This window comes from Lissotriton vulgaris, unplaced genomic scaffold (assembly GCF_964263255.1).
Source record: "Lissotriton vulgaris unplaced genomic scaffold, aLisVul1.2 SCAFFOLD_368, whole genome shotgun sequence".
Classification (NCBI taxonomy): Eukaryota; Metazoa; Chordata; class Amphibia; order Caudata; family Salamandridae; genus Lissotriton; species Lissotriton vulgaris.
Window position 1 is genome coordinate 917,210 of NW_028253134.1, and position 24,519 is coordinate 941,728.

The 24,519-nt window shown below is 43.7% G+C and overlaps 1 protein-coding gene across 1 annotated transcript in view; it reads left to right on the plus strand.

Moving 5' to 3' along the window:
• Positions 1-24,519, plus strand: part of LOC147661152 (uncharacterized) — a 515,544-nt gene that overhangs the window by 400,649 nt on the left and 90,376 nt on the right. The window contains exon 4 of the mRNA XM_086951279.1: positions 20,457-20,524. Within this exon, the coding sequence (XP_086807405.1) occupies positions 20,457-20,524 (68 nt within the window). The remainder of the gene's footprint in view (positions 1-20,456; positions 20,525-24,519) is intronic.

Below are 24,519 nucleotides of genomic sequence, written 5' to 3' on the forward strand. Positions count from 1 at the left end.
TCAGGGTAACTTGTAAAACCAAGAAATCCCGCATGACACAAAGACAGCGTGCAGCGTTCGTGAGCGTTCTGATAATCACTCAGAAAATAACTAACTAAAGAAAAAAATGTAACATAAAGCTTGTTTGTTACTCAATGATATGAGTAATACAGGAGACCACTCGTACCCGGATGCTAGTGAAAAAATGAGTATCATTCCTCCTGATAGTCCGTTGCTTACTACAAAAATGCCAAACAAAGAAGCAATAATGGCCACTCAATGTTATGCCCAGTGAAATCCAGAGACTTATACAATGCGTAGGTGTACTTATGAAGCTTACCGAGAATCTAATGTGTGCGAAGTTCCAGGCAAATGTCTAATGGCCAAACTGTTAGTTGAAAAATAGCTTTTCTCCTGCATATCCACGTTGCGTGCTACGGAAAGAAATGCCCATGAGAACTCTGCCTCATGCTATAAGTGTCCCATAACGCCAAAATGAAAGTAAGCTTACCAAACTGTAACGTGAAAAATGTCCCTAGATTCCTGAGAATCACAGGTGTGTTAGTACAACCTGTAACAGTTGGTGGTCTAGTGGCCAACACACGCACCCACCACATCCGCCGGCCATGCATGGCCTGTGGGGTTAAATAAAAGGGGGCGGCCACACGAGGTCGTCACTCGCACCAAGAGCAAAGTGTGGTCTGAGTGTGTCACCGCTGCGCGCTCCTGCCCCCGCGCATGCAAAACTGTGCCCGTTCATGCCCCCAGGCCACAGCTTAACCCCGCGATGAGCGGAGGAAGTCTGACCCTCGCTCTCATCGCGCTACGGCTGGTTTGTGGCCGCATCAGGATTCAGGAGCTGCATACCACGGCCGCGAGACGCGCGACGCAGAGTCAGCCGAGCGCCCGGCGAGAGTGTGCGCCCCGCCACCACATAGGAGAAAGTCAGACACGAAGTGGAGAGCCTGGAAAAGGTCAGCGTGCTTGTACAAGGCACCCAGGCAAAGGAGCAGGGCGCCCTGGTACCACAGGCCAAGGTCGGGTTGGACACGCAGGACACTCCCCCGCTGATTTCCTTAGCAGCAGGCACAGCCTGAGAGATGGGCTGCCAGAGGCCCCACCAGGGAGACTTTGAAAAAAAAAAGGAAGAAATAGAGGGAGCATCCCAGTGCCTGACAGCACAGGAAGGGCACACGTGGGCAACAGTGACATCAAGACAACCTGTCACTATTACTGATTCTGCATTAGACAGAGGAGGCGGAAGTTACACTGCAGAGCACAGGAGAGCTGCCAAGACCCCCTAGCCCACAGGAAAGCTGAAAAAGGGGACCAGCCAACAGAGGGCCAAACGAAAGAGACAGGCCTTAGCGCTTAGCACCACATGGGTCACCCTGCGCCATCTTCCCCTTGGCCTACACCTGAAGCACGAGGCACCCCACCTGCTCAAACATTTCCAGGAGACCCTGTAACCGGACGCCATGGGCGACGAGGACCAAGCAGCAGCACCGGCCCGCACACCGTTCCACTGCGCAGCGTCAGTGGTCCTACCTCCATTCAGTGAATTAGAAGATCCCGATGGAAGATATGGATCGAACGCCTCAACAACTATTTCGTCGCGACGAGGGAGCCAGACGATGCAATAAAGAAGTCCTTGCTGTTACACTATGCCGGGGACAAGATCTTCAAGCTCTTCAAACACCTGCACAACATAGAACACAGGGGTGGCAAGTGACTACTACGCGGCCGTAACAGCGTTAAATGGCCACTTTGACCCGCAGCTAAACCTTATTTCGAATGGTTCAAGCTCAGACCAGCCTGCCAGAGAGAGGGAGAGTCCATGGACACCTTCTACGCGCGACTCCGGGAGCTTGCCAGCACGTGTACCGAGGATGACCAACCAAAAGAGATCAGAGCACAGCTAATCCAGGGGTGCCGCGACTAGACCTTGAGAGGACTCATCCTACGCCAGCCAAAAATCGCACTTGAAGATATGCTGATACTAGCAAGATCACACAATCTGTCTGCCGCCAGAGCAAATGAGATGGATCAAGCCCTGATCAAACCCCAAGGGAAGTCCGGCGCCATCAAGACAGAACGTGCAGATGCCATTCGGACCAGACCCAGATGAGACACATTCAGGAGATCGAAGACAGACACCTCAAAGTCAAGATGTGGAAACTGCGGTCATGAACCACATGCCGCCAAAGATTGCCCAACCCAGGGAATGACCTGCACCAACTGTGGGGTACCCAATCACTTTGCCTCTGACTTCAGCAGACAGAAGCCCCCAACGCAAGCCGTCCGGCAACTGAACTTGACAGACGCCGCATCACCTGAAAGCACGCAGAGAAGGCCTGTGAAACACCTACCGATGGTTGAGGACTCCTCAAAGCATGAGGAAGAAGAGGTGTACCTGGTATCCTTTGCGAGAGAACTCAAGCAACGCCGCCGGCCACAGCCAACGTGCATGGTCCATGTCAGGGGAACAGAAATAAAAGCAGTCATGGAGCAACGGTGAATGTATGGGCCTCCAACAGTACTGAAGCCTACGACCTCGCCCTCCTGTAGTGCCGTTGAAAACCCGGATCTATGCATATTGGGCCGACACACCCCTCCCACTGTAAGGGGAGATATCAGTGCCCATCAAAGCAGATGACCTCGAAGTAATGGCAACCATCCATGCCATTGAAAGGTTTGCGGACACCCTCCTGAGCAGCCACACTGCAGAAGTTCTCAGACTCTTCTCCTTCGCAAGAAGGATCCAGACTACCAAGTAGAGGAGCTACTTAGGCAGTTCCCTGAACTCTTCCAAGGACTTGAGTGCATTAAGTGTGACCCAATCAAGCTCCACATTGACAAGTCGGTTGCCCCAGTCGCCTTGCGGCACAGGAGAGTCCCATTCCACCTACGGCCACTGGTGGAAAAGGAGCTAGAAGCCCTAGAGAAACAGGGAGTCATCAAAAAAGTATCTGGGCCCACGCCCTGGGTGTCCCCGATGGTTATTGCCGGAAAGCCGAAGCAACCAGGAGCCATACGTCTCTGCATCGATATGAGACTAACGAATAAAACTATCCGAAGAGAGCGCCACATAACACTGACGATGGATGACATCATTGCAGATGTTAATGGGTCCAAATGTTTCCCTAAAACGACTTGAACGCGGGGTATCACCAGCTGCCCCTCTCCGGAGAAAGCCGGTACATTACCACATTCAGCACTCATCTCCGACTGCGGAGATACAAGCGTCTGAACTTCGGAATATCCTCAGCAGCTGAGGTATTCCAGAACACAATACGAGAGCTATTGTCGGACCTACCTGGGGAGTGACGATGTTCTCATTCACTCAGTCGGCCGCAGATCACCATAAACATCTCCACAACACACTGAAGCGCCTCAGCGAGTATGGAGCAACTCTACATAAGGACAAATGCCAAATTTTCCAACCATCCCTCGAGTTCCTCGGATGTGTGTTCAATCAGGAAGGCAGCCAAGTGGACCTGAGGATGTCACAAGCAATGAAAGACGCCCCGGCACCGACGACATCAACAGAAGTACGGAGCTTCCTGGGTATGGCCACGTACTGTGGGAGGTTCATACCTGGCTTGGCCACCCAAACAGAACCGCTGCGGCCCTTACAAGAGTGGACGCAACCTGGCACTGGAGCCAAAGAGAGGAAGAAGCCTTTTAAGGAATAAAGGATGCCCTCTAGGAGGCCTACTTTGATCCCACAAAGCGAACGGAAGTACTGGTCGACGCGAGCCCGGTAGGACTGGCTCAAGAACACGAACCCGGTCACTGGGCAGCCCTAGTGTTCGCCAGCAAGTCTCTCACGCCCACGGAAACGAGGTACGCTCAGATTGAGCGGGAGGCTTTAGCCATCAAATGGGCCTGCAGCCATTTTCATCTGTACCTCAAAGGACAACCATTCACCATGGTCACCGACCATCAGCCGCTTGTGCCCCTTTTCAGAGGGACAACACCTCACCCGCCTCCGCGCATCGAGCGGTGGGCAGTTCAGATGCAACCGTATAAAATGAAAGTGGTATATCGACCAGGATCTAAGAACCCAGCCGACTTCCTCTCGAGACACCCCGTTCTGTCTGAGATGCAAGAAGAGACCGAGGATGTCGAACACTATGCACACCTAATATCTCTTGTGCCATGCCTCCAGAGCATGACCCTAGACGACGTGAAAGAGGCTGCTGCCACCGATGCAGTCTACACCAAGATGCTGCGTGCTGTGCAAGAAGGATCTTGGACAAACTACCTTCGTCAGGCCAACTCCTGGAGCCTGGAGGACCGTGACACCCTAACAAAAATGTGGCGGGTACGTCACAAGCTCAGTGCCATCAGTGGTGACATCCTGCTGAGAGGATCCAGGCTGGTAATACCACAAAGCCTCAAACATCGGGCAGTCCAACTAGCCCACGGAGGACATCAAGGTGTAACCAAAATGAAGGCACGAATGCGGGAGAAAGTTTGGTTCCCTGAACAGGAAGACATGGTAGCGGAATATGTCTGCCGCTGCTCACCGTGTCAGCTGACAAGCAGCCCCGGGAGACCAATCCCAGTCATCACCAAGGAAGCCTGCACCGTTCCATGGTCTAAAGTGAGTATAGTCAAAGAGGAATCCCTGGGTATACGCTAATCTGAGCCTATTATGTGCACTAAATGAGTTCTAGCCAATCATGCAGACATTCCTTATAAGGGTACTGAAGAAAAATATTTAAAAAAGTTAAAGATTAGATAAGGAGTTCCACACTAAAAGTAAACGTTTACAATCTTTTTAATGTTTTATAAAAGTAAAATTTCTTGTCGCAAGAAAATAAGTTAAAAATCCAAAGTACATCTCTTTGGATAAGTACAATGAAATATCAAAAGACAGTTAAAAACAATTCATAATACATAAAAAACATAATATCACATTCATCAGAGTAATAAAACAAAGGAGAAAAAGTTAATCAGTACAATTCCACAAAAAAACAACACATGGATCCTTTTCACAAACCCCCACTACTTGTGGCCCTGATATTTTTTGCCACTATTCCTATAGATCCACTGGTCTTTTCTTTAATGTTGCTGGTACAGTAGACAGTATCTATAGCTTATGGATATCCGCTACCTCCTTGACCTTTATGGGATTCTAGCCAAAAAAAAAAGGCGTTGACGCGTTTCGGTGTTATTGTACTTGATGTTGTAACACCTTCATCAGAACATGCCGTCTCTTTGGGGTCACCGGCTTCTACACTTATACAGCCATATTCATCAATCTCCCGTTTTGCGAGGCCCTAATAGCGAATTATAGCGATTCGCTATTAAGGACTCGCAAAACGGGATTCATGTAGGATTAGCAAAAAGTTTTGCGATTTCTACTGATTCCTTATTTGCGATTAGCAAATTGCTAATCGCAAATAAGGAAAAACTCCCCATTCATTCCTATGGGCCAAAAGGCCCATAGGAATGAATGGGGAGTATTCCTTATTTGCGATTAGCAATTTGCTAATCGCAAATAAGATTGAGATTTGAAGGGTGCCAGGGGTGTCCAAAGGACACCCTGTAGCACCCCTCAAATGCACATTTGAACAGGTGTTGCGCACACACATGTCCAGAGGACATGTGTGTGTGTAACATGCCAAAGAAAAAAATGCACTAAAGTGCTTTTTACTCTTTTTTCGCAATTTACCACGAAGTCAGATTTCGTGGTAAATTGCGACCAAATATTGCGAATTCGCAATTTCAAATAGGGTGATGAATTGGATTTAAGGAATCTCTATTAGAGATTCCTTAAATCCAATTCCTCGCAAATATGCGATTTCGCAAATAGCGATTTTTGCATTTGGGATGATGAATCCCAAATGCAAAAATCGCACTCGCAAATGGCCAGATTCTCAGAATCTGGCCATTTGCGAGCGCAATTCAGTTTGATGAATATGGCTGATAGTTAAGTACTTTCTGTTTGAATACATAGAAAGAAAACAATGTCACTGTTCTGTGGGCGTGTTGTTCTATTTTACTATACAACATCTGATTGCCTATACCCCCACCTGCTAATTCACTTTAACAGGACCTGTCTATTCACAATTCTAACAAAGCATTTTCTATATAGGTTGCATAGACAATACAGAATACGTATTTTCATTCTAGTATAGCGGATGTCATTATAGGCTAGATTCACAGTTTAGCTATTCTCAATACCCATTAGGAGCTTTGGTCACCGTTGCCATCTGTGTCCATACCCTCCGCTTCTTTTAATGTGGAACCTGTTTGGGGTTACATTCATTCTCACATGTATAGCAGCATTCATTCTTCTGTCATCTATCATTGGAAAAGATTGAGGAATTCCCCTTACCCTTTAAGTATTTGAAGATTCCCCTGGGGCAACAGTCCTCAAGGAGCCTTCTATGAACAATTTCAGTCAGTTGTTTTTAATTGTGCCTATAAGGTAACAATTGGGGTTTATATCATTAGTTTGTTCTTGGATCTCATCTTAGTTACCATCCCAACTTTATAGGTTTCCTATAATTACCTTAGGAGTGGTGAACCTGCTCAAGATAGGAGGGTCCTTCCTTTGTATGGGCAGACTATGATTCTCCCTCTCTCCTCGGTGATTTTAAGTTCAAACAACGGTAAAAGCCTGTATGTGCAAGAGTCATAATTAACCAATGTTTCGTGAAGGAAGAAAACTTGTCTTATATCTTTCATTCCCCCTCTGTCTTACCTTTCTGTAGTTAAAACGCTCTCCTGAACGGGCATATGTCGATTTCACCTGTTCGACTTTGGAACTGGATGTGTTCTGTGAATAAGATAGGGTTGTTCAGAGTTATGGATTAACCCTATTGACTATTCCTAGTGACACTGTCACTAGGAATAGTCAATAGGGTTAATCCATAGTAAGGAGACATTACCTAAGTAACTCGAACATAAATAAATCGTGTTACAAATACTCCCCCGAGAGAATCAAAGGAAATGGGGTTAATAAGAAGTAAAATGTAGAAGGGCCAGACCTTTAAAAATCACTATAACTCTGAACAACCCTATCTTATTCACAGAACACACATCCAGTTCCAAAGTCGAACAGGTGAAATCGACATATGCCGGTTCAGGAGAGCGTTTTAACTACAGAAAGGTAAGATAGAGGGGGAATGAAAGATATAAGACAAGTTTTCTTCCTTCACGAAACATTGGTTAATTATGACTCTTGCACATACAGGCTTTTACCTTTGTTTGAACTTAAAATCACCGAGGAGAGAGGGAGAATCATAGTCTGCCCATACAAAGGAAGGACCCTCCTATCTTGAGCAGGTTCACCACTCCTAAGGTAATTATAGGAAACCTATAAAGTTGGGATGGTAACTAAGATGAGATCCAAGAACAAACTAATGATATAAACCCCAATTGTTACCTTATAGGCACAATTAAAAACAACTGACTGAAATTGTTCATAGAAGGCTCCTTGAGGACTGTTGCCCCAGGGGAATCTTCAAATACTTAAAGGGTAAGGGGAATTCCTCAATCTTTTCCAATGATAGATGACAGAAGAATGAATGCTGCTATACATGTGTGAATGAGTGTAACCCCAAACAGGTTCCACATTAAAAGAAGCGGAGGGTATGGACACAGATGGCAACGGTGACCAAAGCTCCTAATGGGTATTGAGAATAGCTAAACTGTGAATCTAGCCTATAATGAGATCCGCTATACTAGAATGAAAATACGTATTCTGTATTGTCTATGCAACCTATATAGAAAATGCTTTGTTAGAATTGTGAATAGACAGGTCCTGTTAAAGTGAATTAGCAGGTGGGGGTATAGGCAATCAGATGTTGTATAGTAAAATAGAACAACACGCCCACAGAACAGTGACATTGTTTTCTTTCTATGTATCCATACAGAAAGTACTTAACTATAAGTGTAGAAGCCGGTGACCCCAAAGAGACGGCATGTTCTGATGAAGGTGTTACAACATCAAGTACAATAACACCGAAACGCGTTGACGCCTTTTTTTTTTGGCTAGAATCCCATAAAGGTCAAGGAGGTAGCGGATATCCATAAGCTATAGATACTGTCTACTGTACCAGCAACATTAAAGAAAAGGCCAGTGGATCTATAGGAGTAGTGGCAAAAAATATCAGGGCCACAAGTAGTGGGGGTTTGTGAAAAGGATCCATGTGTTGTTTTTTTGTGGAATTGTACTGATTAACTTTTTCTCCTTTGTTTTATTACTCTGATGAATGTGATATTATGTTTTTTATGTATTATGAATTGTTTTTAACTGTCTTTTTATATTTCATTGTACTTATCCAAAGAGATGTACTTTGGATTTTTAACTTATTTTCTTGCTACAAGAAATTTTACTTTCATAAAACATTAAAAAGATTGTAAACGTTTACTTTTAGTGTGGAACTCCTTATCTAATCTTTTACTTTTTAAAATATTTTTCTTCAGTACCCTTATAAGGAATGTCTGCATGATTGGCTAGAACTCATTTAGTGCACATAATAGACTCAGATTAGCGTATACCCAGGGATTCCTCTTTGACTACATTGTCACTTGTCACTGTACCCTGTTCCCTGTGGATAGTGGGGTACTCTCTCTTGTATTTACTAAAGTGAGTATAGACTTTCGGAGTTTCCCGGGAGGAAAGCACACGCTTGAAATCATAGATGCCTACTTAGAATACCCCGTAGTAGAACCCGTTGTATCCACGGCTTTCTACCACGTGGACCAATATTGGAGAAGGTCTTTGCCATGTTCGAGTTTCCCCAAGAAGTACGCAGTGACAATGGTCCACCATTCCAAGGATCAGAGTTTACCACGTTTCTCAAACAGCGAGGTATATCCCACCGACGAATCACCCCTCAATGGCCCCAAGCCAACAGGGGCGTCAAACGCTTCATGCGCACTCTGAACAAGATGTTCCGCATAGTGGTCATTGAAAAAGTGGACCCAGAATAAAGACTCCACGAGTTTCTAAGGGAATATCAAAGTACACCCCATTGTACAGCCCACAGGAGTCCGTGGGCACTTATGCTTCATGGCCCCCGAAGAGACCTGCTCCCCACCTACCCAGGGTGGTTGTCACCTCCACTGGATGCAGGAGAAGTACAAGAGAGAAGGATTCGACATAATCGGGATGCGAGTATCAGCTGTCGTGCCACCTCTAGAGCGATCCGCCCAGAAGCGACAGTCATCGTACGAGACCAGCGTCTAGGAGGGAAAGTCTGGTCGCACTACGAGCCAGGCACCTGGACAGTCACCGCGAACCACGGCACCATGCTAACTGCGCGAAGAGGAGAAGAGGAAGTGTCCCGGAACATCTCATGGTTCAAGGAGGTCCCATCAGAACACCCCCAAGAGACCAAACAAGTCCAATAACTGCTGCAAGACCAGAGCACCGCGAGGAAAGATCAGGAAGTGGTGGAATCATAGAGACCACAGAGGCGAGCCCCTCCCCTTAGCCTATGTCTCGCTCCGAAAGCCCTGGCCTGGATGGCAAAGGTATGCGCATCGGCCCCAAACGTACATCCTGAGACTGAACCCTCGCCCAATCCAACGACTGAGGGACTTTGTTTGCTGAGGGCATCCGGACACCACAAACCGAGGTCCACGCAAGTACCGAGATTATTTTCTCTTGTCAGTTGAGATGTTTAAAACACTGTGTTTGTTTCAGAAAGGAAAAAAAGAACTGAGTTGGATAGGGATGTAACAGTTGACGGTCTAGTGGCCAGCACACACGCAATAGAAAAGGGGGTGGTGATGAACAGAGTGTCTGAGTTAAACAGACCACTCTTACCCAGTCCAAAGATCAGGGCTTGATCCATCACCGTTATTTATCTCACTGCCCCATCCCAGCTCAGAACCTGGCTATATGCAAATCAGTCTGTCCCTGGCCCAGTGCATCATGGGAACAGGGCAGACTAAACTACCAAGCCAATTCTTCACCAGAAAGGAGACAAGCTACCGGGGACCGGTTTCTGGCATTTCAGCCTTCTTCGGCCCGGCTTGCTTGAATCCTGATGGAGCAGTGAGAAAGGGACTCATGTCTGAGTATACCCTGCCACACCTATAGTGGCCAAAAACGATTTAGAAAAGGGGGTGGTGATGAACAGAGTGTCTGAGTTAAACAGACCACTCTTACCCAGTCCAAAGATCAGGGCTTGATCCATCACCGTTATTTATCTCACTGCCCCATCCCAGCTCAGAACCTGGCTATATGCAAATCAGTCTGTCCCTGGCCCAGTGCATCATGGGAACAGGGCAGACTAAACTACCAAGCCAATTCTTCACCAGAAAGGAGACAAGCTACCGGGGACCGGTTTCTGGCATTTCAGCCTTCTTCGGCCCGGCTTTCTTGAATCCTGATGGAGCAGTGAGAAAGGGACTCATGTCTGAGTATACCCTGCCACACCTATAGTGGCCAAAAACGATTTAGAAAAGGGGGTGGTGATGAACAGAGTGTCTGAGTTAAACAGACCACTCTTACCCAGTCCAAAGATCAGGGCTTGATCCATCACCGTTATTTATCTCACTGCCCCATCCCAGCTCAGAACCTGGCTATATGCAAATCAGTCTGTCCCTGGCCCAGTGCATCGTGGGAACAGGGCAGACTAAACTACCAAGCCAATTCTTCACCAGAAAGGAGACAAGCTACCGGGGACCGGTTTCTGGCATTTCTGCCTTCTTCGGCCCGGCTTGCTTGAATCCTGATGGAGCAGTGAGAAAGGGACTCATGTCTGAGTATACCCTGCCACACCTATAGTGGCCAAAAACGATTTAGAAAAGGGGGTGGTGATGAACAGAGTGTCTGAGTTAAACAGACCACTCTTACCCAGTCCAAAGATCAGGGCTTGATCCATCACCGTTATTTATCTCACTGCCCCATCCCAGCTCAGAACCTGGCTATATGCAAATCAGTCTGTCCCTGGCCCAGTGCATCATGGGAACAGGGCAGACTAAACTACCAAGCCAATTCTTCACCAGAAAGGAGACAAGCTACCGGGGACCGGTTTCTGGCACACACGCACCCACCACATCCGCAGGCCAGGAGTGGCCTGGGGGGTTAAATAAAAGAGGGGCGGCCGCTCGAGGTCGTCACTTCCGACCAAGAGCAACGTGTGGTCTGAGTGTATCACCTCTGCACGCTCCCAAGTGTGAAAAGCTGTGCCCTTTCATGCCCCCGGGCCACAGCTTAACACAACCTCCATATGGTGTTTTCAAACCAACTACGCGTTCCGATCTTTTACGTCATGCTTAAACGTGCAAGGAATGAGAGGTAGAAATGGAAATAAGACAGAAGTAAGACGTCTGTGTGTTAGATACATAAACATGCAGCCATATTAATGGGTGATCATATAAAGACATGCTATGCTACTGCACAGATGGTTTATGGGATTAATAAACCATCTGCATAACATGATAATCGTACTAAAGGTCTAATGGCAAATATTTTTAACATGACAATATAAAGACATAAATATGCTACAGAGCAAAATAAATCTAACATGCTACTGATGGATGGTGACACTGTAATGCACAGAATGATATTAAACTGACTGATTCAATGATTACAACCTCATGAAGGCCAACTAATAACAATGTAATACACCACTTGTGCTCAATGAATACCAGAACTCATAGAGTTAATGTGTATATATAAGACAAACCGCCAGCATCCAGTGTATTACACAGTGCAGCTAATCATTATCAAAAATGATCATATAACGTATAAATAATTGTAAACACAATAGAAAAAACAAATATGGTGAAAAGATCTTCACTATAAAATTAACCTGAAGTTAAAACATACTTATGTGTACGATAAAAGAAAAATATTGCCCTGAATGAACCAAAACTCTAAAAGGTTGAGGAGTGATCAAATCTGCTCTATGTACAATGTATCCTTCCTAACATCAGTATAGATAACATCATAATCAGATTAATCTCTCTATTGTCTTGACACATGCACCTTCAAAAGTTCCATTTTATCATTAAGACCCTTAGGCGTCAAGGTGTCCAGGTACCTTATCCAGAATATCTAACGCTGTGTGATGAATTTAGACATGCCCCTGTCATTACGATTCTTTTCCAAGTACTGTGGGTCTTAGCTGAGCAATTGTGTGATGTGATTCTGTCCAATGGCTTGCTAGTGGGGAAGTAGTAGCTCGATTTCTTATTCTACTCTTGTATTCAGTTATCTGAGTGCAAAGTGAGCTCTCTGTCTTGCCCACGTAGTATAAACCACATGGGCATAGTATGGCATAAATTAAGTTTTTGTGAATTACAGTTAGCTGTAAATAACAACTTGATCAGTTTTCCCATCCAAGGATGTGAGATCGATGTCCCCGAAACCACATTGTCATATTGCGAGCAATTGTAACATTTTTGCATACCACTCTGGTCCCTTAAATCAACTTCATCTCTCTTTTTTTAATATCTCTCTGATGCTCTTGGATCTTTTATAGGCAGAAATAGGGGGAATCTTGAAAACGATTGCCAAAATCCAGTTCTGTTTGTAACAACTCCCATCGGTTTAAGATGACTTTTTTGATGGCTGTCTCCTGAGTAGAAAAAGTGGACACAAACACTTCTCCTCTATCCTTTACTTTTTCTTTTTTAGTTAACAAGTCAGATCTAGGAATTTCATCTGCCCGCCTCACTGCTGCTTCCACTATCTCCCAACCTCTTTCTAGAAAACCTTTCTTGAATCTCTGCAGAGTTGCTTGATACTGCGTATTGTCATAAGTAATGCATTTAATGCACAAAAACCGTGAAAATTGAAGATTTTTTTTAAAGAGTCGGGGTGAAAGCTAGTGTACAGAAGCATGTTATTACGATCTGTGGGTTTAGTAAAAACCTTTGTGGTAATTTACGACCAACTCAACTCAATTTCCACATCTAAGGGCCCCTTTCCGATTTAGGACGGAAGACCCCCGAGGGATGGTTAGAGCCCTTCCGCCCGAATTGGAACGTGCCGGATTGATTCCTTTCCGACCGAGCCATTCTGATGGGCTCGGTCAGAAAGGAATCCGACTGGGATTTCCCGATGGCTTACGACAGGCTCGGAGAACCCGTCTGTCGTCCGGAAACCCTTCAGTACTCCCCCGGTCGCCCTCTTTACGACCGAGGGAGTACAATGGCAGTTTTTCACTGCCTTTTCATGCTGTGTTTCCGGCCCGAAAAGTCATTCGGAAACTGCCTTTGGGGCCCCCAGTAGGGCCCACATGGATGCGAGGCCACCGAATGGCAGCCTGGGGCACCTATGGTGCCCCTCTGTTGATCCCTGCACCCGGTGGCAGGCACCTTGGGGTGCAGGCCACAGGGTGCAGGGATGAACTGCACCTCTCCATTTCACAATGTGGGCATGCATTCCGCTCTAAATGCATGCTCCCATTGTGAAACATACAAGTTCGACCGATCATACTTGCAGGGCCGTAACCGGCGACAGTAGGTCGTTTGGTCATGGTTCCTGACCAATGTCGGACGGATTCAGGTCCGTCCGACATCGGAATCGGGCCCAAAGTAGGACATTTTCTGTTTGTCCATAAAATATGTAAACTGAATTCTAGGATTTTTATCATTTAGCTGTTCAAGTTTACAATTCAATTCATGTGACGTCCCCTGCCATATGATGAAATATATCATCGGTGAATGGACGATATAGAATCAAATGTTCCATCAAACCTGGATCGCTCAACACATGCTCTTGTTCAAATTTTATCATGTAAACTTTCGCATAACTGGGGGTCCCAGAAAAACCCATAGAGGTTCCAACTGTGGAAAAGACAACGTTCTAAAAGAAATACTTTGTTGGCCTGTATCTCTTCCTGCTGGAGAAGGGCCCACTCTACGGCCTCAATTCCTTCTGTGTAAGGTATGGATGTATAAAGTGACACCACGTCTATTGTGCATATAATAATATCTGCTCCTTTTGGCAATGCAATATCACCTAACAGTCTAAAAAACGGTGTGGTATCTTGCACATATGTAGAGCCTGATTGGTCTGTCGGCTGAAGGAACGTATCTAAGTAGTGACCTAGAGGCTCATTAATTGACCCGCAGCCCAATATATTGGGGCGGAACGGGGGGTCTCTGAGATGCTTATGTATTTTTGGTAACATGTAGATCTCAGGTCTACGTGGAAACCTGGAATATAAGAATTCAAAAGTTTTATCAGAAATCCAGCCCATGTCCTTGGTATGGGCTAAGATTTGTGAGAGAATCTTCTGAGACTCAGAGATAGGGTCCTGATTCATTGGAAAGTATGTGGTCTTGTCAGTGAGCATCGATTCTACCTTTGCTTCATAGAACCTCTGGTCCATAACCACAAGACACCTCCCTTGTCTGCGGGAGCGAATATGATGGAACTATTATCTCACAGAGTTCTGAGAGCCTTCTTGTCTGCAGTGGATAAATTGCATCACTTCCTAGATGGAGCTGGTAACTGTGCCAAGTCTTTTTTCACTGAGGTTAATAAAGAATCAAAAACTTTGTGCGTGAGCGGAGCAGTGGAAGTGCTTTTTGGTCTAAACTCCTTAGGATTGGATGTACCCGACCCTGTTTGTGTAATTTGTTTGTTCAAAAAGAAATATCGTATTCTGAGCTTTCTCATACATTTATACAGGTCTATTTCTGTGTTCAATGAGTTAGAATGAAAGGTGGGTACAAATGCAATCGCTTTATTCAAAAATGTAATTTGAGCCTCTGTTAATTGTACTGATGAAATGTTAACAACTAACGTTTCCTGCCTTTGCGGCCTGCACATGTTGATTTTGCTACCTCCACGACCTCTGCTGGTTTTGTTACATCGGACTGTACCACTGATTGTTCTAGTGGCGTATTGTTGGCTGCTGGGCTGATTTCTAAAAAAGAAACCTTAGTAGCAGATGACGCTGAAGGTTCTGTGTTTGCTATATCTACTGTAGATGGAACTGGTGCCCTTGTCATGCGTGTGTCGCTAACTGATGCTAAACTCTCTTCTGACGTGGTAGATCCTGATTTGTGAAAAGCCTGTTTTTGAGCGTATACTCCCGTCCAGGAGTACACCTCATCTAATTTATAATCTATTGTGTCCCTCCTGAACTTGCGAACCTTCCGCTCGTGGATCTCTTTTACATTAATGTCTAACTTGGTGTTAATCTCCTCTGACGTAGTTACCCAATTCTCGGTTTCTATGTGTGGTTTAACAGCATCTTATAACTCCCTAATCTCTAGTTCCAAGCCTAACAAAACTGTGGTTAGTTCTTCTACCATTAAAAGTATAAGGTCAAGCGAACATTTGTTGAGGATTGAATACCATTTGTCCATAAACTTTTTATTGGTTTTAAGCATCATGGATTTCAATGGTAATCTTAATCCTCTCGGTATCCTACTAGCCTTATGATACTGAATAAGGGTCGAGGCATGCAACCTCTGGTTGATCTCACGTCGCATTAAATATTCTCATTGCCTTAATTGCTGTGTAACTGGTCCTTGCGTCATATCAAATGACCTAACCTCCTGAATAAGGCCATAAATGTATTGTGCTTCAGTTGCACTGTATTCCTTAGTTTCTGCCTTATCTGTAAGATGCACAATGTCTTCGAATGACATTCTGTGGTGCAGACTTTACCATTAAAGAGGGTTTATCATTACAATTTCATTAACCTCAAATCCATAGCTACTATTGGACATTATTCCTGAAGTGGCACTTACTATCTGGTTTTAACTGGGAACAGAGGGCTCATCCGATTAAAACTGTTTCTCTGGAGCACCACTGATTACCCTTTTTAGTTTAACCCCTTCCCCCACACCTGCAGTGCAGATTTGCTCTCACACATCTTCACTTCAAGGCCCCTTACCCGCACTGCACCGAACAGCTTGGGAGAAAATGTCTCATAGGGTGACCGTCAGGCATTGCAGCACCGGCCTGACGAGGAGCTTGCCTTATGATAAAGCATGACACCAAGCCTGGGTGTTTGAGGGCCCCATTTCCCAAATTGGGAGACACCCTGTCTCCACCATAGGGTCAGGACACCAACCTTCCGAGCCTCCTCCTTGTACTGCCTCCTCCATTCAAGAACTGCATACTCTATTCGATAGCATTGTCTCACCAGGGGCAGGTATGCTGGACCTCTATAACACCTTCAGTTCATCCCCCTTTGTTGATATTTATTTATTTTATTTATTTGAACAGTTTTATATTGAGCAAACTAGACCCATGTGGGTATCAGACTGGTTTACAAGATGAGAAGACAATGACATATAAAACATTAGGCATGGTAAAGGTATATACAGTGTAACAGAAACAAATAGCAAAGCAGAGAAGAGAGTTTAAGATCTAAACCAGGAATCTATTCATTAATAGGAGTTTGACTTTTTTCTTGAAGGATGTACTGGAGGGATTCAGTCTTATATCAAGGGGGAGAGCATTCCAATTTCTGGGAGCAATGTCCGAGAATGATCTGCAACAGTTTTTTTTTCTTGTTGAAACGTTGTGGCTTTAGCCCTTCTGGTGGATCTAGTGCCCCCTGTTAGCTCAAGCTTGCTGGCAAGATAGGTTGGGGTGTTGAAATGTAGAGCTTTGTGTGTCATACATGCAATTGTCAGTTGGATTCTTGCTTCGCAGAGGATCGGATTTTAGGTTCGGATTTTAGGTCAGGGGAGATATGACTGTACCTTTTTGACCCAGTGATATGCCTTGCCGCCGAGTTGAGTGAAGCCCTTAAGGGGACTGTTGTGGCACTACTTAGGCCAAGCAGAGTAGTGTTTCTCTATTCCAATCTGGGGATTATGAGTGCTTGCACTGCCAGTTTGAATGCAGTTTCAGGGAGGAAAGGTTTTAGTTATTGTAGTATACTCAGTTGTGGGAAACGTCTTATTAGCCTATTAATGCTGAAAACATGCACAGTAGAAATAAATGTATTAAAGTTGCCAAGGGGGGCTTTAAGTACATTAACAGTCCCGCTTCTCTCCAGAATCACTAAACTGTCTAAGGTCCACCCTCATGTGGTCTGTGGGGGGTAGGTATCCTTCCACTTATATCACTAGCTGTCCATCACTACAGATCATTGTTCCTTCCAGAGTGTTGAGCAAGGCACATCCTTACAGGGCATGCACACTCCCATTATCCTTTTTTGTTCTGTCCCCTCAAAGGACCTTGCTTTCACTCTCCTTATCACAAGGTATTTTCTTTTCTGTCCAACACTTCATAGCGGTGGGTGAGCCTCTGGAGGCTCGAGCCAGATGCCTGGCTCTGACTCACCTTGAGGTCCTCTTGGATCCTCAACACCAAAACAAGCTGAGCTATTATGTGGTTTTTGCTTGCTAGCCAAGCTCACAGTCCAAGAATTAAAGACAAACAATAATCTTTGATGTAAAACAGGTGAGAGAACGAGATACTCATCTATTTCTGGAATTGAAACCAGAAAACCTGGTATCAGTCTTGGCCTCCCTGCTTGACCATATTGTGTGATCTTAGGCAAACATTTTATTTCACTGTGCCTCTTTTATTCTTCATTATTGTACATAAGAGCATCTTGAGATATGTTAGTTCAGGATGTGTGCTGTACAAAACTTCTTTTTTTGTGTGATCTAATAGACTATTATGTTGTTCCATTATAATAAGATTATAGGCCATATATCCGGTGCACATGACAACTGACTTATCAAGTAGATTACTAATGGCATTGTTGTCATGGCAGGAGGCATGAATGTTTCTAAGTTTGTATTTAAAAATTATAACTTTCACTAAATCCTTTTCAATGCAGTGAAATATCCTTATGTACCGCAGCAAAACACTTCTATATGTTAAAGTCCTATACTTTTTTTGTAATTTTGAATAAACGTTCTCCTATTTTTGCATATTTGTTGTGTGATTTAGACGCCACACATTCTCAGGGCTTGGCTCGTACACAGGCTCTTAGAGTCAAAACAGACCCTTTGCTCTGCCCGCACTGTTAATTTGTTGACCCTCCCACACCTAATACTTCACTGTCAATAGCTTATCATCTGTTTGTCTCTTTCACACACTTTCCTTTATAATCGTTATTCCAAATGGCACAAATGTGACCCTCTATCTGTGCTCTGCAGAGAGACCAAAGATTGCATGAACATTTTTCTGAACACCAATATCTCCCAGTGAGAAGCACCTGGAGAAACTCAGTGCCTTCAGATACAATTTCGGAGCGCTTGTCTTGCCCCATCATACCCTGTGCCCACCCTCACACTTGAAGGCAACTCATCTTGTATGATGCGCTGTACAAGATTCGTAATCTACATGAAATAAATAGATTACAGAAACACATCTAGGAAAATAAAATACTGAGGAAACAGAATAGGATATACATTAAAACATGAACTCTAAAAAGTGAAATGTAACAGGAATTGCATTGCTGACCTGCATTACTCTAAGAAATGTTGTATAAATTGATGACAAAAGTGCATTTGTTTGCAATGTAAATGTCATGAATATAGGCGTTGGTAGGGAACAATTACTGTTTTCAGTGGATCAACCCTACATAAACTCCTATTCACATGAAAAAAGAGTTTGATGCTCTAACAGACTGCCTCCCCACCTCATCATAGTGCAGATTCTGTCATGTCTAAATGAGTCCATGATCGACCTCAAGGAGGCAAAGATCTCACATGGTGTGCTCAAGCAGGCTGGCCCATTGTCATTCTTTGCATAGGAATGGAAAGGCCAGGCTGTGAAAAATACACACCTTTTTAGGTTTCGACTACACAGCGCTTGAGCTGCTTTCAATGTAAACTTAACCGGGATTTACATCCCACCGCCTCTCTTTCCTGATTCTTATTAGTTCCTGTGTGTGACACTTACCTTTCCTCCATTTCGATTGGCTGTAGCATATTTTCCTACATTTACCATTGCTTGTTCCTTATCTGCTTCTGTTATTGGTTTTCCGCTTCCAAAATAGTGTTAACATCCGCTTTGGTAGAACTATATTTTCATAAAGTTTTGACTTTTACTCTTGAGCACATTTATATAACAATTTATCACCCGGAGAGATTAAGGGCCAGATGAAGGAGACCAAATACCGGTATTTGGTGTTGACGGTAAATTTACCGAATCGGTAAAATACCGAATTGGTAAATTTACTGATTCTGTAAATCCAGATGTAGGTGGCACACTAAACAGTGCCACAGGCCCTTAAGAGTTCGTTATTTACCACCCAATACTATTGGGTGGTAAATAACGAATTCCTGTGTACATGCACATCTGTGCATGTACACCTGTGCCATGTGGCACACATACATGTATGTTTGTCACATGGCACACAAGCTAGAAACAGGGGTGCTACAGGGTGTCAGAGTGACACCCTGTCCCCCTTGGCAATTCGGTATTTTTACCGATTCGATAATTACCGAATCAGTATTTGCCATTGATTCCTATGGGCTTCGAGGCCCATAGGAATCAATGGCAAATACCGATTCGGTAATTACCGCATAGGTAAATACCGAATCCTACCGATTCCATATTTGATACCGTATGATTACCTACATTAGATTTACCGATTCATGAATACCGAATCAGTAAAATTCGGTATTTATGAATCAGTAAATCTAATTTACCTACATCTAGCCCTAAGTGATTTGCATAGATTCACAGGATGTTGTGAGGCTCCACCAAGACTCTGCTGCTGTACCACATCCTCTCTACACCTTGTCTGTGAAGGAGCTCTTTCCTTCTCCCAGACCATGATTGATGAAAACAGCTCTTTATTCATTATTAAAGCATCGGTGTGCCGCGTGTAGCAGTCCTGTATTTGGGGAAGGCGTTAAAGTGCAAGGGTGAAAAAGGTGAAGTATGCAAGGCAAGCTCCAGTCAGGGGCTTTGTCCCTTGACAATACTCAAGCTTAAGTGAAAAACAAAAGGATAGCAATATCAATGGAGAAAAATAGACATGAAAAGCAGAATCTTACAAATGTTATTTTTGTTTTATATACACAAAATTAAAACATTCATAAAATAAATATGTGAATATAGCTACTTGGGAAGTGATAGCTCTCCTTATTAGGCTAGGTCTTGAATACCCGTATGGTGGATGATTTTACTTAACAGATATCAGAAGCATAATAGTGTATATTATAGACAATCAGAAGGCATTTATCAGTTTATCTTGAACAATAAAACAGTTTTGAAATGCATTTTTATTGATCCAGTGAAAAAGATAATAAGCAACTACAAATGACATCTGTTTCATGCTGTTAACATGTGTTTTATCCAGCTGAGCAATTGACTTTTTCAAGGCTAAATTGTTTTCTTAATGAATAGACATCATAACATCATGGTAAATAAAATTAGCTAGGTGATATTGGGAAAGCAGGCATTCCTTTATCAGTATTAAAAACTTTGTTTCAAGTTCTCCTAAGTGTGCCTAATGTTGCTGCTAAAACTAAATCCACGTTGGTGAGTTTTTATTTTGATTTCTCATAGTAGAAAGCACTTTTAACCTTTGAATGTTTTTCAATTTTGTTTTAAGCTTTTATTACTGATATTGAAAATTTGTATGAAACTTCAGCAGAATTCGACATGGTGACGAAAAGAAAGGTACAGCCTTTTTTTGTTTCTAATTTAAAATGTATATCTATTGCTCCTGAATCATTTGCAACCAAATACGTGTATATGCTATAAAATTAAAATTAGCTACACCAGTTTATTTTGCCAAGTATAGATAGGTGAGTCTCTTCATTCACAAACCTCAAATGAACCGTTTGTGGGGCACAACAAAGCTCCACAAAGACTTGTCTAGCTCAATGAATACTTGTTTTTGGAACATTTTATTTGGTTCATATTTATGGGGTGATTATGACAGCAGTAAACCCGCCACTGACAGGCTATCGGTGGCAGGTTCACCGCCATCGTGAGGCCATTTCCCGTCGCTATGGCCGTCGGAATATCCAACCGCCATGCATCAAATGGGCTCCTTGAGCCCGGCAGAGGACTTCCTATCCCAAAAATAGTGGAGGTGCCTAACAGGCACCACCGTTGAGATTACGATGTGCCTCCCCGTCAGCCTTTCCTGGGCGGTCCCCCTTTACCTCTGGGCCCTTTGGTTTGGGGTATGGGGGGCCCGCTCCCTACAATTCCCTGCACCATGTGGCAGGCACAGCACCCGCCGCAATGGAAAACATGGCACTTGTGGCCGCTGTGGTGGTGGCCGCATTGTAATCTATCACAAAAGAGGGGGACTAGTAGGGCTTGTTATCGGGGTCCAGCACACGTGCCCAAGACATGCATAACATAAAGAGTATGCTGTTCCCCAAATAAAACGTGGACAAAGTGTTAAAGAGGCAGAAGGAGGGGAATCGTCCTTGTCGGAACTAGAGTCTTCACACACCCAGCAAGCTAGGTGTCATGCTTCATCATATGGACTTGCTCCTTGTCGGGTCGGCGCTGCAATACCCGATCTTTTGTTCCTTGCCGTATGATGCTATGGGTGTGAGGTCCCTAGAGGAAAGTATAGATGTGGAGGATTGAGCGGTGTTAAAAAAGGTTGGATAATCCAAAGAAACTTTTTATTGGGGTGGTTATCCACTTTGTTAAAAGAGAAATGGACTGGCTGCTCTCTGGCTTAGTGGTTTAGTGCAGTGAGGCTCAGCTCGTGCTTTTTGGTCAACATCTTTCATGCTTTACGGCCAATACTGATCCATAGCATTTCATCAGGACCTAAGTGCAAAACTACATACACATGGTGGTGGGTGGAAAGGTTCTTACCTACCACTCTTCATAGGTGTGAGCATGGTGTCCCGCCAATCCTAGTAGTAACCTATCGAGAGGGAAAAACTCTCTCCAACGGTCTTTCAGCTCAAGATACCAGCGTTGTGGTGTCCTGTCCAAATGTGGACGTTCGCCGGAGACCTACCCCGCAGCGAGTCGAACAGCTGGAAGATGTAGTGCCATATGTGGGACCGCCGCCTTATAGGTGGGTGGGTCCTATCCCTGGGACGATGGCAGACGGACAAAAGTCCATCCAAAAATTGTAATCCGTAGTAGTCTTGTAACCTGCTTGCCAGAGATTTACAACTGTCACTGTTCCCTCATGGACCTTTCCAGAAGTCTGAGATTAACATTTTCAAATGATATGCAAATGTATCTACACGTTTGTTATCTGGGGTATAAAGTTTCGTCTTTATGTCACACTGCCTTGAGCTGGTTTGTGAATTTTTTAACTATTGTGAACTTAAGCTCAGTGCAGCCAAAACAGATGTTGCTTTGTTGGATCATCCTCCTTTATTGCCCAGTGTATTTCCATGCCTCTACCCTACTCCTCTTGAACTGCATTTGCCATTACAGTAGAACCTAATGTCAGTTTTTTGTTGTACACAGACATTAGCCTTACTTTGTAGATTGTGGTTGTAGATCAAAGGTCTGTTACAATGCTCTGCCACCTCTTACATGCTTGTTATACATTCCCAGACATTTTCTCTGGTTCTTTAATTAGCTGCAATATGGACTATGGCAATGCTCTCTGATCAGCAAAGAACTGACAACTTCTCAGCTTCAATGGTTTCAGGCAGAAGAAAATGATATGGAATGCTTGACCCATGGTCTCAAATAAAGGTACAGCCTTTCAGCTCTCCGCTGAGATCTATATTCTCAATAATAGCTTGGAGAACACCCTTCTTTCGAGAGTTCAAGTGTTTACATCACCTTGCTGTACTTCCGTTGGCAAAGAAGTACGGGGCAGATTACACTGGTCACAAACTGAAGTCACAATTTGCGACCCGTCTCTTTGCGCTAGCATTGAATTTTGTGAATCAACTTATCTGCTACGAGGTCTAATTGCAAAGTTCTGAAACTGAGTGTGTGTTACAATCCGACCTACCTCATTCATTTTCCTGCGGTAAGTAGCAAATAGTGACTCACTCTGATTGGACAAAATTACAGGGATGCAAGGCATGGACGTCATTTGACTGTAGTCAGGGGTCTCAGCCATGACCTCTAGCTTGCTCCCTGGTACTCCTTGCACTTCCTTTATGACCCCGGCCTCAGAGGGGGTAAAACTTGCATGCACTGATTTATACTTTACATAGAGTTGAAGAATTTTATAAATGTTGTCTTTAAAGGTACAGTAGTTAGAGATGCAAGAAATTTGTAATGAGTTAGGATTTTCCACTGGTTTATTCTTTCTGCTAATATGCTTGTACAGTCTATACAAGTGTTTATTTAGCCACAGCACCTTTGAGGATCTTTAGTTAATGTACGAAATGAGCGGAGGTTTTTCCAGACCTAAATAATTATTTACATATTTGCTTTATAGAAGACTCATCTCCTACAATTTCTGATGGGAGGAGTTAAAAATGTCTGTACAAGTATGCAAAAGTATTTAAAAAACTCATACAAATACAATACATCATCACATTGCATGCATTCTTTGAACAGGCTGATGCAGCCATCATACAGTCTGACACATTACATTCTCACACGACTTGAAGAGACAAAGGGACATGTACATTTTCTTTTTTTTTTAATTGCAATTTTATATCAGCAAGCAGACAAAAATACAAAATCATTCATGAATACAGTCCATCTTTGTAGTGGCATTTCGAGCAAGATTAACTCAATAAACACTAAAGTCGCAAAACCATAGTATAGACAGAGAATTCATATGTTCATATCCAGTTGGACAAAGGTGACCACAATTTTGAGCCCAGTATTTTCTTTTTCTTGCCCTTAGATTTATACAAGGCAGATTCTAACTGATATATGGACAGTAATCTCGCTTGCCAACTATGAAAAGCCGGTGGTTCGGAATCCAACCATTGGATAGTAATACATAATCCAAAATAATCCATGCAAAATAGACCCTTGTTCAGCTTCAGGACGGCGGCCTGTCAAATCTTCTTGTAAACCAAAAATCACTAGCTCCGCAGATAGCTGCAATCGGATATTCAAACTATGATTTAAGAAATATTCAACATCCTTAATAAAGTGAATACGTTTGGGACAATGGAAAAACATGTGTGATGCGTAATCGACATAAAATGTTGACTCTTTAGGGGCCCATTAAATAAGATATTTGAGGATAATGCAATTATTCTCTCCATATTAATTTGCTCTATCCCTAGTTGTCCACTTGGCCTCCCATACCGCTAGATCATCCCCAATATTTTCAATAAATAGCTGATACAAAGGGCCCAATCTAGATCTTAATCTAATCGCTTCTATAACCTTGTTCCTGTTAGGTATTATCATATTTTGGATTATTTTCTGTTCCATAAAACTGCAGGGCTGAAGATAATTAAAAAATTCTGTTCGAGGTAAATTAAATTTCTGTTGCAAAAAATCAAACAAGGCTAGCTGATTCCCCTGAAAAAGGTCTCCCATATGATGAATTCCAGGTCTCTACCATCTAGCCATGATCTGATCTTTAAAGACTTCTGGAAATAAAGGACAGTTTTTGAACGGAGTATAAAAATGTATATTAGAATGAAGGCCAATTTTCTTTTTTACTTTCCTTCAAATTTCAAAAGCAGCCGAGATAACTTTAAATTTCGTCTTTTTATAGTAACTGGGTTCAATTATACGCACTAAACATTGTC